This window comes from Rhinopithecus bieti, unplaced genomic scaffold (genome assembly GCF_001698545.2).
Source record: "Rhinopithecus bieti isolate Rb0 unplaced genomic scaffold, ASM169854v2 scaffold_65, whole genome shotgun sequence".
Lineage (NCBI taxonomy): Eukaryota > Metazoa > Chordata > Mammalia > Primates > Cercopithecidae > Rhinopithecus > Rhinopithecus bieti.
In genome coordinates, this window is record NW_016803344.1 from 4,628,879 (window position 1) to 4,642,931 (window position 14,053).

General features: G+C 39.7%; 1 protein-coding gene across 1 annotated transcript in view; it reads left to right on the plus strand.

Annotated features, from left to right (window-relative positions):
- RNF24 (ring finger protein 24) overlaps positions 1–14,053 on the plus strand; it is a 53,108-nt gene that overhangs the window by 19,251 nt on the left and 19,804 nt on the right. Inside the window, exons 3-4 of the mRNA XM_017878237.1 lie at positions 7,837–7,879; positions 10,593–10,634. Coding sequence (XP_017733726.1) covers positions 7,837–7,879; positions 10,593–10,634 — 85 coding nt within the window. The remainder of the gene's footprint in view (positions 1–7,836; positions 7,880–10,592; positions 10,635–14,053) is intronic.

Here is a 14,053-nt window from a genome sequence, read left to right on the forward strand (position 1 = left end):
ACCAGGGAAGTGAAAGACTTATACCCTGAAAACTACAAAACATTGCTGAAAGAAATTAAAGAAGACCTAAATAAATGTAAAGGCACCCCATGTTCATGGATTTATATAGTCTTTATAATATAGTTAGTGTCATTATTCTGCAAGGCAATCTATAGGTTCAGTGCAATCCATATCAAAATTCCAATGGCCCTTTTTTACAGAAATAGAAAAAGCAATCCTCAGATTCATTTGGAAATGGGGCCCCAAATAGCCAAAGCAGTTTTGAAAAGAAAACAAAATAGAAGGAGTCACACTTCCTGATTTCAAAACTTCAAAAAGCTACTGTAATCAAAAAATTGTGGTACTGGTATAAAGATAGACATATAAACCAATAGAATAGAATTGAGAGTCCAGAAATAAATCCAACATCTATGACAAATTAATATGCAAACAAGGGTGCCAAGATCATTCAATGGGGAAGGAAAGAATTGTTTCTTCAACCAATGATACTGGGAAACTGGATATTAACATGTGAAACATTTGTACATCAAAGGACATCAAGAAAGTGATAAGGCAACCTACAGAACGGGAGAAAAATATTTGCAAGTCATATCTGAATAAGGGTTTAATACGCAGAATATATTAAAAGCTCTTACAATTTAACAGCAAAAGATAACCCAATTTAAAATGGGCAAAAGATTTAGACAGCTCTCCAAAGAAGATACACAAATGGCCAAAAAGCACACGAAAAGATGTTTGACATTATTGGTCATTAAGGAATTTCAGGCTGGGCACAGTGGCTCACGCCTGTAATCCCAGCACTTTGGGAGGCCGAGGCGGGTGGATCATGAGGTCAGGAGATCGAGACCATCCTGGCTGACACGGTAAAACCCCGTCTCTACTAAAAAATACAAAAAATTAGCCGGGCGTGGTGGCAGGCGCCTGTAGTCCCAGCTACTCGGGAGGCTGAGGCAGGAGAATGGAGTGAACCCAGGAAGTGGAGGTTGCAGTAAGCCTTGATCGCGCCACTGCACTCCAACCTGGGCGACAGAGCAAGACTCCATCTCAAAAAAAAAAAAAGGAATTCCAAATTAAAAACACAATGGAATACCACTTCACACCTACTAGGATGCTGTAATCAAAAACAGAAAAATAGTAAGTGTTAATGAGGATGTGGAGAAATAAGAACCTGCATATATTGCTGGTAGGAATGCAAAATGATGCAGCTGCTGTGAAAAAGAATTTGGTAGATCTTAAAAAAAAATTTTTTTTTTTTTTTTTGAAACAGAGTCTCACACTGTTGCCCAGGCTGGAGTGCAATGGCGCAATTTCAGCTCACTGCAACCTCTGCCTCCCAGGTTTATGCAATTCTTCTGCCTCAGCCTCCCAAGTTAGTTGGGATTACAGGCTCCCACCACCACACCCAGCTAATTTTTTGTATTTTTAGTAGAGATGGGGTTTCACTATGTTGGCCAGACTTGAACTCCTGACCTTGTGATCCACCTGCCTCAGCCTCCCAAAGTGCTAGGATTGCAGGCATGAGCCACCGCACCTGGCCAGTTCTTCAAAATATTAAACCATGTGACCCAGATTTTCATTCCTAGGTATATACCCAAGACAAATGAAAATATATGTCCACACAGAAATGTGTACAGAAATGTTTCATAATAGCCAAAAGGTATAAACAACCCAAATGTCCATCAACAGATGAATGGATAATTGTATGTACATACAATGGAATATTATTCAGCCGTAAAAAGGAGTGAAGTACTGATACATACTACAACCAGGATGAACCTCAAAAACATGCTAGGTGAAAAGTCATACACAAAAGGCCATATATTGCATTGTTCCTTTTATATAATATATCCATAATAGGCAAATCTATACAGTCAAAAAGCAGGTTAGAGGTTGCAGAGGATAGAAGTAAGGGGTAATGGGGAGTGATCACTGAATGGGTATCAGGTGTTTTTGGAGTGATGAAAAGTTTTGAAACTAGAGATAGCTGGTAGATGCACCACATTGTGAGTACACTACTTACCACTGAATTGTATACTTTAAGGCGGTTAGTTGTAATATGAATAAAAATCAAAGAATAAAAGTTTTAAAAATAAAAAACTGGGGCTGGGCATGGTGGCTCATGCCTGTAATTCCAGCACTTTGGGAGGCCAAGGCAAGCGGATCACCTGAGGTCAGGAGTTCGAGACCAGCCTGGCCAACATGGTGAAACCCCATCTCTACTAAAAATATAAAAATTAGCTGGATGTGGTGGCACACACTTGTATTCTCAGCTACTCAGGAAGCTGAAACAATAGAATGGTTTGAACTCAGGAGGCGGAGGTTGCATTGAACCGAGATTGTGCCACTATACTCCAGCCTGGGCAACAGAGCAAGACTCTGTCTCAAAAAAAAAAAAAAAAAGATACAAGAAACTGAAAATATGAATAATTATATATATAATAAGAAATGAGGCAGATCATGAGGTCAGGAGATTGAGACCATCTTGGCCAACATGGTGAAACCCCATCTCTGCTAAAATACAAAAATTAGCCGGGCGGGCGTGGTGGCATGTGCCTGTAATTCCAGCTACTTGGGAGGCTGAGGCAGGGAAATCCCTTGAACCCGAGAGGTGGAGGTGGAGGCTGCGGTGAGCTGAGATCACGCCACAGCATTCCAGCCTGGCGACAGAGCAAGACTCCGTCTCAAAAATATATATATATATATATATTTTGGGCCAGGTACGGTGGCTCATGATGTAATCCCGGCACTTTGGGAGGCCAAGGCAGATCACGAGATCAGGAGTTTGAGACCAGCCTGGCCAACTTGGGGAAACCCCATCTCTACTAAAAAATACAAAATTTAGCTGGGCATGTTGGCGCATACCTGTAGCCCCAGCTACTCAGGAGGCTGAGGCAGGAGAATCACTTGAACCCGGGAGGTGGAGGTTGCAGTGAGCCAAGATCGCACCACTGCACTCCAGCCTGGGTGACAGAGCAAGACTCCGTCTCAAAAAAAAAAAAAGAAAAGAAATTGAATGTATTTTTAAAACATTCCCACAATGATATTTTAAGCCAAGTAACTGATCCAAACATTTAAGGAAAAAAGTACCACTCCTATATGACACTTCCAGAGAATAAAAGTGGAACAAATACTTCTCAACTCATTTCATGAGGCCAGCATAATTTTGATTTCAAAGCCTGACAATGATATTATGAGAAAGGAAATTATAGACCTATCTTTTCATCAGCAAAATACTATAAATCAAATCCAGGGATCTACAAAAAAGGTAGAATATTACAACCAAATGAAGTTTGTTCCAAGAATGATTTGAAAATCAATCAATACAATATAGCACATTAATAGTATAATATCATAAAGCATTGATAACATTTAATACCTATTCATGATTTTTTTGTAAAATAAACTAGTACTACAAGAGAACTTTCTAAAATTTGAAAGGGTATCTACAAAAAAAACTAAAGAAAACATCATACTTAATAGTGATGTATTTATAGGGACATTCACTATCACTTTTATTTAGCATCATACTGGAGGGCCTAGCTAGTCAATGCAAAAAAACAGGGAAAAAAAGAATAAAAGAAAAGTGTATTTAGAAAAGAAGTATATAAAGATTATAAAAGCAGGGTTTAAATTGTGGTTATATGCGGACAACATAATTATGTACATTAAAAAATCCAAAAGTTTTACAGAAAACTATTTAGAATTAGCAAGTCACCAGATACAGGATCAATATACAAAAATTACTTTTTTCCATATAAGTAGCAAGAAATAACTAGAAAATAAAGATTTTTTAAATACTATTTACAGTAGCATCAAAAATTACCAAATGTCTAGGAGAAATGTGTGAGAGAGACATTAAAGCTATAAATAAAGAAATAATGTTCATAGGTTAGAAACTCAGTCTTGCAAAAATGTCAGTTCTTCCTCAATTGATCTGTAAATTTCATACATTCTCACCCAAAACCCCAAGAGGGTTTTCTTTTTTCCCTTTCTGGTGGCAATTAAAATCTATATGGAAATGCAGAGAATCAAGAATAGCCAAGCCAGTCATTAAAAAGAATAAAACTTGAGGACTTTTACTACCAGACCCCAAAACCTGTTTTAAATCAACAATATTAAGAGAAAGTGCTATTCACCAAGCACCCATATGTGAAGTTCTAAATACTTTTCTCCAGTAAAAGGAATTAGGGTTCCTTGGAAGAAGTGGCTAACCCCAGGACTGGAACACAGAACATAAAATGAGCCTGAAACATCTTTTGGTGCCAGTAAATACGGAAATGCATGGGAAAGGATGGGGCTTGCTGAAAGGACACAAGAGTCAGCCTGAAGGACTCAAGCCAATCAGTTTGAGCAACAAAAAGTAGTGACCATATTGAACTGTAACCCATAGATTAAAACCAATATCCATGAGTCTAGACTTACAGAAATAAATAATTGCACAAATAAACAAGGAAGCACGTCTCTTCCTTATAGAAGAACTCCAGTTAACAAATGTGTAAGGAATTAGAGAACTACAAAACCACCATTAGAATTTAGGCAAACACTACAGTAATTATTGCAAGCAAGGTGGATACTAAAACTGGTGGGCAAAAGCTTGAGAAAAAAATAGAGGCTGTGTATAATTTCAGCATATCTCCCTCAAGATATTTATCAGTTACAAAGGAGAAATTAACAACTTTACAGTGGAGAAACCCAGTGGACACTGTCTTAATCTTAAATTGAAATCTTCAAATTCCACCAAGAAAAAGTGATCATACTTAATATGTCAGAATCTTGAAAGACAAGGAAAGACTAAGGAACTCCCAACAAATTAGAGGTGGCTGGCCAGGCACAGTGGCTCACGCCTGTAATCCCAGCATTTTGGGAGGCCGAGGCGGGTGAAGCACAAGGTCAGGAAATCTAGACCATCCTGGCTAACATGGTGAAACCCCGTCTCTACTAAAAATACAAAAAAAAATTAGCCAAGTGTGTTGGTGGGCACCTGTAGTCCCAGCTACTCAGGAGGCTGAGGCAGGAGACTGGTGTGAACCCAGGAGGCGGAGCTTGCAGTGAGCCAAGATCGTGCCACTGCACTCCAGCCTGGGCGACAGAGCGAGACTCTGTCTCCAAAACAAAAAAAACAAATTAGAGGTGGCTAAGGAGACATAGCTAGATGCAAGGTGGGATCCTGGATTGGATCATAGAACAGGAAAAGGACATGAGAGAAAAAACTGGTAAAATTCAAATAAGGTCTGTAGTTTAGTTCATAATACATCAACATTACATCAATACTAATATATCAATGTTAATTTAATGGTTTTGATAATTGTACTATGGTTGTATTAAATGTGGACATAGTATGTACACCTATGGTTATATAAATGTGAAAGCTGGTAGAAAGGTATACGTGAATTCTATTTTTTGCAACTTTTCTGTCTAAAATTATTTCAAAATAAAAGTTTTTTAAAATAGCATGATAATGACACAAGGTACATTGGTTGCTTAGTGTTGGTATAACAAAGTGCCACAAACTGGGCAAATTAAAACAAGAGAAATGTAATTTCTCACAATTGTGAAGGCTAGAAAAGTTCAAACTTAAAGTGCTGGCAGAGTCATGCTTCCTCTGGAGGCTCTAGGAGAGAGTCTTTCTTGCCTTTTCCTAGCTTGCAGGGAGTACCAGAAAGCCTTGGCATTCCTTGGCTTGTAGCTGCCTCACTTCAGTCTCTGTCTCTGTCTTCACATGGCTTTCTTTTCCATCTGTCTCTGCGTATCCTCTCCTCTTCTTCTAAGGATAGCAGTCAAATTGAATTTAAGGCTCACCTTAATCCAGTATGACCTCATCTTAACGAACTAATAATCTGAAAATACCCTATTTTCAAATAAGGTTATATTCTGAGGTTTCAGTTTGACATGAATTGGGAGCTGAGGGGGACACATTCACCCCAGTCAGTATACAAGGATAGGCAAATAGACCAGTGGAGCAGAATAATAGCAGCTCTAGAAATAGACTCACATATTCGATACATCTGATTTACAACAGATGTGCCACTGCAGTGTAGTGGAGAAAGGGGAGAATCTTTTCAATAAATGATGGTAAGGCAAATGAAAATCTATATGAGGATAAAAAGCATCTGGACGCCTACCTCATAGCATACATAAAGACCAATTTCAGATGGATCATAGACCTATATTCGATAGGTAAAACAACAAATTGTTTTAACAACATGGGAGAATATCTTCATAGTCTTGGGATAGGCAAAGATTTCTTTAATGGGACACGAAAAGAACTAACCTAATTGGGAAAAGTTGATAAATTAGACTTACTTAAATTTAAAATTTTTTCAAACTTAACCTGCAAAGATGTGAACACCTAGAACTCTCGTGAACTACCCATAGGAGTAAAATTGTTATGAGGTTTTTTCTTTTTTTTCTTTTTTTTGAGACAGGATCTCACTCTGTCCACCCAGGCTGGAATGGGGTGACACAATCCCAGCTCACTGCAGCCTTCACCTCCCAGGCTCAAGCAGTCCTCCTGCTTCAGCCTCCTGAGTAGCTGGGATTACAGGCCACACGCCACCATGCCCAGATAATTGTATTTTTTGTAGAGGTGAGGTTTCACTGTGTTGCCCAGGCTGGTCTCGAACTCCTGGGCTCAAGTGATCTTCCTGCCTCAACCTCCCAAAGTGCTGTGATTATAGGCAGGAGCCACTGTGCCCGGCCGGGGTGAGTACTTTGATTTTGTTTGTTTGTTTGTTTGTTTGAGACAGAGTCTCACTGTATCACCCAGGCTGGAGTGCAGTGGCATGATCTCGGCTCACTGCAACCTTCACGTCCTGGGTTCAAGCGATTCTCCTGCCTCAGCCTCCCAAGTAGCTGGGATTACAGGCATGTGTCACCACGCCTGGCTAATTTTGTATTTTAGTAGAGTTGGGGGTTTCTCCATGTTGGCCAGTCTGGTCTCAAACTCCTGACCTCAGGCCATCTGCCTGCCTTGGCCTCCCAAAGTGCTAGGATTACAGGCGTGAGCCACAGTGCCCAGCCTGTCTGGTACTTTGAACCAGCAGTTCTACTCCTGGGTATATACTGAACAGAAATGAGTATATATGTCCACTAAAAGACATGTAGAATTTGTGTATCAGCTTTATTAGTAATACCCTCAAACAGGAAGTAGTTAAATATTCATCAGCAGTAAAATGGATAAATAAAAGATATTATATTCATACAATGGAATACTGTATGTCAGTCAGAAAGACAATTACTACAACCATATGGAAGAATCTCACAAGGCATTGTAGACTGAAAGAAACCAAACACAAACGAGTATATACCAAATGTCCATTTACATGAAGTTCAAAAACAGATATAATTAGTCTACAGTGTTAGAAATCAGGATAGTGCTACCTCTGGGGCATGGATATTGATTAGGAAGGGTCATTTTAGAGGGCCCAGATGTGCTGGAAATGTACTGTGTTTTGATATGAGCAATAGTTGTGCTGGTATGTACATTTTTTAAGATTTTGAGCTGTATACTTAAGGTTTTATACTTCATTGGATGTATGTTATACTTAAATTTTTTCTAATTAAGAAAAAATATAAATATTATTGAAATAAGTAGACTGTCAGTATAAAAAGAATTCAGTCATCTTACGTTTGGGTAACATTTCATGGTTCCCTGGTCACTTTCACATAACATGTTAAGAGATACGTCATTTGGGTGCATTTCAGGGTAAAGGTTCTAATTTATATCATTTGAGCCATAAATGATATAAATTAATACCAATACCAGCAGCTTTTTATTTTTCTTCAAGTTACTATGTTTGAAATCTCAATATTGCATTACTAATTTCTGTCTTTTAGGCTAAGACATCAAGCACACAAAGAATTTTATGCCTACAAACAGGTGAGAAATTTAATTCAGTTTGGCTTTGATTTATTTTTCCCCAAAAAAAACTGAGAACTCTGATTTCCACTCATACTTTAAACTGGGACTGAATTTACTTGTGTTCATTTTAGCATCTCACTGCCAATTTGCAGTATAATATATCAACTTCATTTTCTTAAGTATTCTCTTATTTTATAAGCATTACTTGAAGCTATGGAAAGTTCAAATGATATAATATAATTTAGCAGGAAGCTTGAGCCAACAGTTTGCTAAAGAGAAATGCTATATAGCTTGTAATTCTTAAAGTTACTGTCAACTTAATGGAGTTCTGAGATACCATTAAGTGAAATTTTTCCTTCCTTCTTTATTAGAAGACATAGTTCCTAGAAGGTGACCAGCTGTGTTACAGTGATCTCATCTACTGCCTTTTGTACTTTAAATGTTAACTCATATTATCCACTAGAAGTCTGCAAACTTGGATCATAGCTGTTAATACCTAGTCCTTCACTGATTTTGTCTTTAAGTTAATACACTTATCTTTTCTTGAAGGCCGAGTAAAATTATTTTTTTCTTCCATTAATATTTTACCACTAACACCAAACAGGGGGCCTAGATTTTCCTTTGGCTCTAAGCATGAAAATCTTATTTTTTGTTACTCTTAGCTTTCTTCTTGGGTACAGGGGAGCTTCAGCTTATTTGAGTCTTTAACCTTGCTGACACTGATGTTGCGGAACTGTAACACTTCAGAACTGCCTATCTTGTTTTTGTTTGTTTGTTTTTGAGACGGAGTCTCACTCTGTCACCAGGCTGGAGTGCAATGGCAAGATCCCGGCTCAGTGCACCCCCCACCTCCCGGGTTCAAGTGATCTCCTGCCTCCGCCTCCCAAGTAGCTGGGACGACAGGCACCCGCCACCACGCCCGGCTAATTTTTATATTTTTGGTAGAGACACCGTGTCACCATGTTGGCCAGGATGATCTTGATCTCTTGACCTCGTGATCTGCCCGCCTTGGCCTCCCACAGTGCCGGGATTACAGGTGTGAGCCACTGCGCCCAGCCAGGACTGCTTATCTTTCTGTTCATCTTTCGTCCATGTATCTTTGAAATCTGAGCTCATTGGCACCTTCCCTAGATAGACATACTGATGTCCTTAGGTAACCCCACACTGTCATAGGTCTCATGTGGGATCCATAATCAGAGTTGAGTATTTTAGTTTTCTAAATGAATGAATCTTTTCATCTCAGTCCTATCATAATCTTTTTTTTTTTTTTTTTTTTTTAGACAGGGTCTCTGTCACCCAGACTAGACTGCAGTGACATGATCGCAGCTCACTGCAGCCTTGACCTCCCTGGGCTCAGGTGATCCTCCCACCTTAGCTGAGTGTGGTGGCATGCATAGTTGGGGCTACAGGTGCACACCGCCACCCCTGGCTAATTTTGTACTTTTGTAGAAACGGGGTCTCACCATGTTTCTCAGGCTTCTATCATAATCTGTTTTGTTTTGTTTTGAGACAGGGTCTCACTTCTGTCACACAGGCTGGAGTGCAGTGGTGCAATCTCAGCTCACTGCAACCTCTGCCTCCTGGGCTCAAGTGAGCCTCCCAAGTAGCAGGGATTACAGGCATGCACCACCTGGCTAATTTTTGTATTTTTTGTAGAGACAGGGTTTCGCTGTGTTGCCTAGACTGGTTTTAAACTCCTGGGCTAAAGCAATCCGCCCACCTTGGCCTCCCCAAGTGCTGGGATTACAGGTGTGAGCTACTGTGCCTGGCCACCTATTATGATCTTGACAACTTACAAGATATTTGTATGTAGGCTAACTAGAAAGTAAAATTGGCCTTTGCAGTCACTTAAGTGAAATTGACTGATAAAACTAGTCAAGTCACAAGACATACAGTAAATTTGATCTTTAAAATATACTGGATAGGAAATTTAGTATATCCCTATGAGGCCTGATAGTAGCTTCTAGTGTGATTTCTGAAAATAGGATTTACCCTCAAATCCATTTTTAGTTCAGGAATGTAAGACACCAACATTTAGAGACTTTCCCCTCAAATTTTACTTGCCTATTTTCTTCACTTTAAGATGAAATATACTCTAATAAGCTATATTTAGTCTCAGAGTTTTTTCTTAAATAGTAAACTTCCTTGTTATCACTTATCATTCATTTTAACTACTGTCTGGTCACCACGGAGTCAAAACTTTCAAAATTAAGATTGACTTACTTTTTTTTTTTTTTGAGACAGAGTTTGACTCCTGTTGCCCAGGCTGAAGTGCAGTGGAGCGATCTTGGCTCACTGCAACTTCTGCCTCCTGGGTTCAGGTGAATCTCCTGCCTTAGCCTGCCGAGTAGCTGGGATTACAGGCAGGCGCCACCACATCCAGCTAATTTTTGTATTTTTAGTAGAGACAGGGTTTCACTATGTTGACCAGGCTGGTCTCAAACTCCTGACCTCAGGCAATCTACCTGCCTCGGCCTCCCAAAGTGCTAGGATTACAGGTGTGAGCCACTGTGCTCGGCCAAAATTCCTTTTTTAGGAGAATATTGCATCATTGCTCAAGTTAAAAAAATGGTGCTAAAATAATCTGTCTCAAACTGTAAAAGAAATTCTCTCCAATATTGAGTATGAGGGAAATGAGCCATATATACAAAATAAAACTATGTGTGCATATGAAAACTATTTAAAATTACAGATTTAAATGGGCATAAGAACATACTTTTTTGTCTTACAGGTTATATTAAAAGAGAAAGTAAAAGAATTGAATTTACATGAGGTAAGTTGATAATAAGTAAATCTTCTTGTTCCTTTTTCTAGTAGCAGTGGTATGCTGTGGTATGTTTAAACACTTTTATTTTCAGTAGTTGAAAAAAATAGGCTTATTTTGATTGGGGTGATAGAATATTTCAGGGTGAGGTCACATAAAAATCAATTGTGTGAAGGCTTTACGAGAGTAGTGTAACTGATACTTTTAATAGTGATGACACCATTATAAAGTTTCATAGCAGTAGGGATGCTGCTTGCTGTCCATGCTGTATGAATAGGAAACAGATATGTTAGTTTTTCCACTCAAGATGAGTATATACTAATTTCCCCATTGAAAATGTTCCCAATATTTCTTTCTTACCAGTGGTACAAAAAAAGGGAGCAATTATCTCATGGGGGTAGGGATTTAAGAAGGTAAGACATATGGAATAGGGGAAGAACACATATGTAGAGATATGAATTCTCGGGATTGTTTAGCTATTCAGTTGCATGTTTGGGTCATAGGTGCTTTGTAACTTAAGTACAAACTTGGGTGTGTATATCCTGCTGTATACATTAAGATACATAGCCTGCTGTAATCCCAGCACTTTGGGAGGCCGAGACGGGCGGATCATGAGGTCAGGAGATCGAGACCATCCTGGCTAACATGGTGAAACCCCGTCTCTACTAAAACTACAAAAAACTAGCCGGGCGAGGTGATGGCGCCTGTAGTCCCAGCTACTCGGGAGGCTGAGGCAGGAGAATGGCGGGAAACCGGGAGGCGGAGCTTGCAGTGAGCTGAGATCCGGCCACTGCACTCTGGCCTGGGTGACAGAGCAAGACTCCGTCTCAAAAAAAAAAAAAAAAAAAAAAAAAGATGCAATAGCCTGTAAGAATTCTTTTTAATTCTATTTCTTGTATTGCCTCTGACTACAAATTTTCAGAATTTTTATTTTTTATCACCCTTTCCTTCTCCCTTTCTGGGTTTTCTAATTGGTATTTAAAGCAAGGACTTGAAAAGCTGTGCGTTGCAACAACTGTGTCATATATAGTCTAACTGGTGAAGCTGAATTGCCAGTTTCTTCAAAGAAAGTTAATTTGTTAGGTTATTTGAATAATAATAAAAATAATCATATTATTGTTAAATATTTTGAAATCATCTATTGGTCCTTTGCTCTTTTGCATATTTTCATCAAAGAGTTGATATATTTCTGTTTAATAGCATTTTAGACCTAACCTTGAATTAAACTGAAGCATTAATTACTGTTCGGATTTTTTTTTTTTTTTTTTTTTTTTTTTGAGACAGGGTCTCACTCTGTCGTCCAGGCTGGAGTGCAATGGCGTAATCTTGGCTCACTGCAAACTCTACCTCCTGGGCTCAAGCGATTCTCCTGCCTCAGCCTCCCAAGTAGCTGGGATTATAGACATGCGCTACTGCACCCAGTTAATTTTTGTATTTTTAGTAGAGATGGGGTTTCACCATGTTGGCCAGGCTGGTCTTGAACTCCTGACTTCAAGTAATCCACCGCCTTGGCCTCCCAAAGTGCTGGGATTACAGGCATGAGCCACGGCGCCCAGCCACTGTTTGATTTTTTACTTTTCCCAGAAGTTAATTTTGACACATGGCCAAAATTAACATGAAGTTATAGAAGGTGGTCTGTTTCTCATTTCGGGTCTTTTTGATTACTATAAATGAAGATTAAATTTTTAACAGGTTAATCCAGAACAAGTCTTCCTTGTTTGTTTGACCTATTAGTTTAGAAACTTTGTCCTGAATACGTACATTGTGTGTTGCATCAGTATATATCAGAGTTAGTAACCAACTACACCCACCAATTCCTGTTTTGCTGGTCATTTGTATCTAGTCTTGGATTTTTTTCACCATAGTATCCCCAGCTTTGGTGATGGTGGGTTGCTTTCTCCATTGAAATTCTTTTGCACCTTTTTCAAAAATCAAATAGCCATATTTTTTGTGACTGTATTTCTGGATTCTCCATTATATTCTCTGGATTTGTGTGTCTGTTTCTTCATCAGTACCACACTGTCTTGATTATTAATAGCTTTATAGTAAATCTTAAAATCAGGTAGTGTGATTCTTCCAACTTCATTCTTTTCCAAAATTGTTTTGGCTAGTCTGGTTCCTTTACCCTTCCATGTAAATTGTAGCATCAGCTCATCTGTATCTGAAAAAAAAAAAAAAAAAAAAAAAAAGGCCGGGTGCGGTGGCTCAAGCCTGTAGTCCCAGCACTTTGGGAGGCCGAGACGGGTGGATCACGAGGTCAGGAGATCAAGACCATCCTGGCTAACATGGTGAAACCCCGTCTCTACTAAAAAAAAAAAAATACAAAAAACTAGCCAGGCAAGGTGGTGGGCGCCTGTAGTCCCAGCTACTCGGGAGGCTGAGGCAGGAGAATGGCATGAACCCGGGAGGCGGAGCTTGCAGTGAGCTGAGATCCGGCCACTGCACTCCAGCCTGGGCCACAGAGCGACACTCCATCTCAAAAAAAAAAAAAAAAAAAAAAAATCCTGCTGGGATTTTGATTTATATTGCATTAAATCTATAAATGTGTTTGGAGAGAGTTGACCTTTACCATGGTGAGTATTTTGACCTGTGAATATATTATGTCTATTTATTTATTTATTTATTTATTTGAAGCTCTGTTGTTAGGTGTATACACATTGAATATCTTCTTGGTGAACTGACCCTTTTGTCAAAGTCTCTCGCTGGGCAGGGTGGCTCAGGCCTGTAATCCCAGCACTTTGGGAGGCCAAGGCAGACGAATGACCTGTGGTCAGGAGTTCAAGACCAGCCTGTCCAACATGGTGAAACCCCGTCTCTACCAAAAATACAAAAATGAGCCAGGCGTGGTGACAGACACCTGTAATCCCAGCTACTCGGGAGGCTAACGTAGGAGAATTGCTTGAACCTGGAGGTGAAGGTTGCAGTGAGCTGTGATCATGCCATTGCACACCAGCCTGGGCAACAAGAGCAAAACTCCGTCTCAAAAAAAAAAAAAAAAAATGATCGGCTGGGCGCAGTGGCTCACACCTGTAATCCCAGCACTTTGGGAGGCCGAGGCAGGCAGATCACGAGGTCAGGAGATTGAGACCATCCTGGCTAAAATGGTGAAATCCTGTCTCTACTAAAAAAAATATAAAAAAATTAGCCAGGCGTAGTGGCAGGCGCCTGTAGTCCCAGCTACTCGGGAGGCTGAGGCAGAAGAATGGAGTGAACCTGGGAGGTGGAGCTTGCAGTGAGCCGAGATCACGCCACTGCACTCCAGCCTGGGCGACAGAGTGAGACTCCATCTCAAAAAAAAAAAAAAAAATCCATTCCAGGTAAATTCCTTTGCTTTGAAATATTTATCCAGGCCAGGCATGGTGGCTCACACCTGTAATCACAGCACTTTGGGAGGCCGAAGCGGGCAGATCACAAGGTCAAGAGATCAA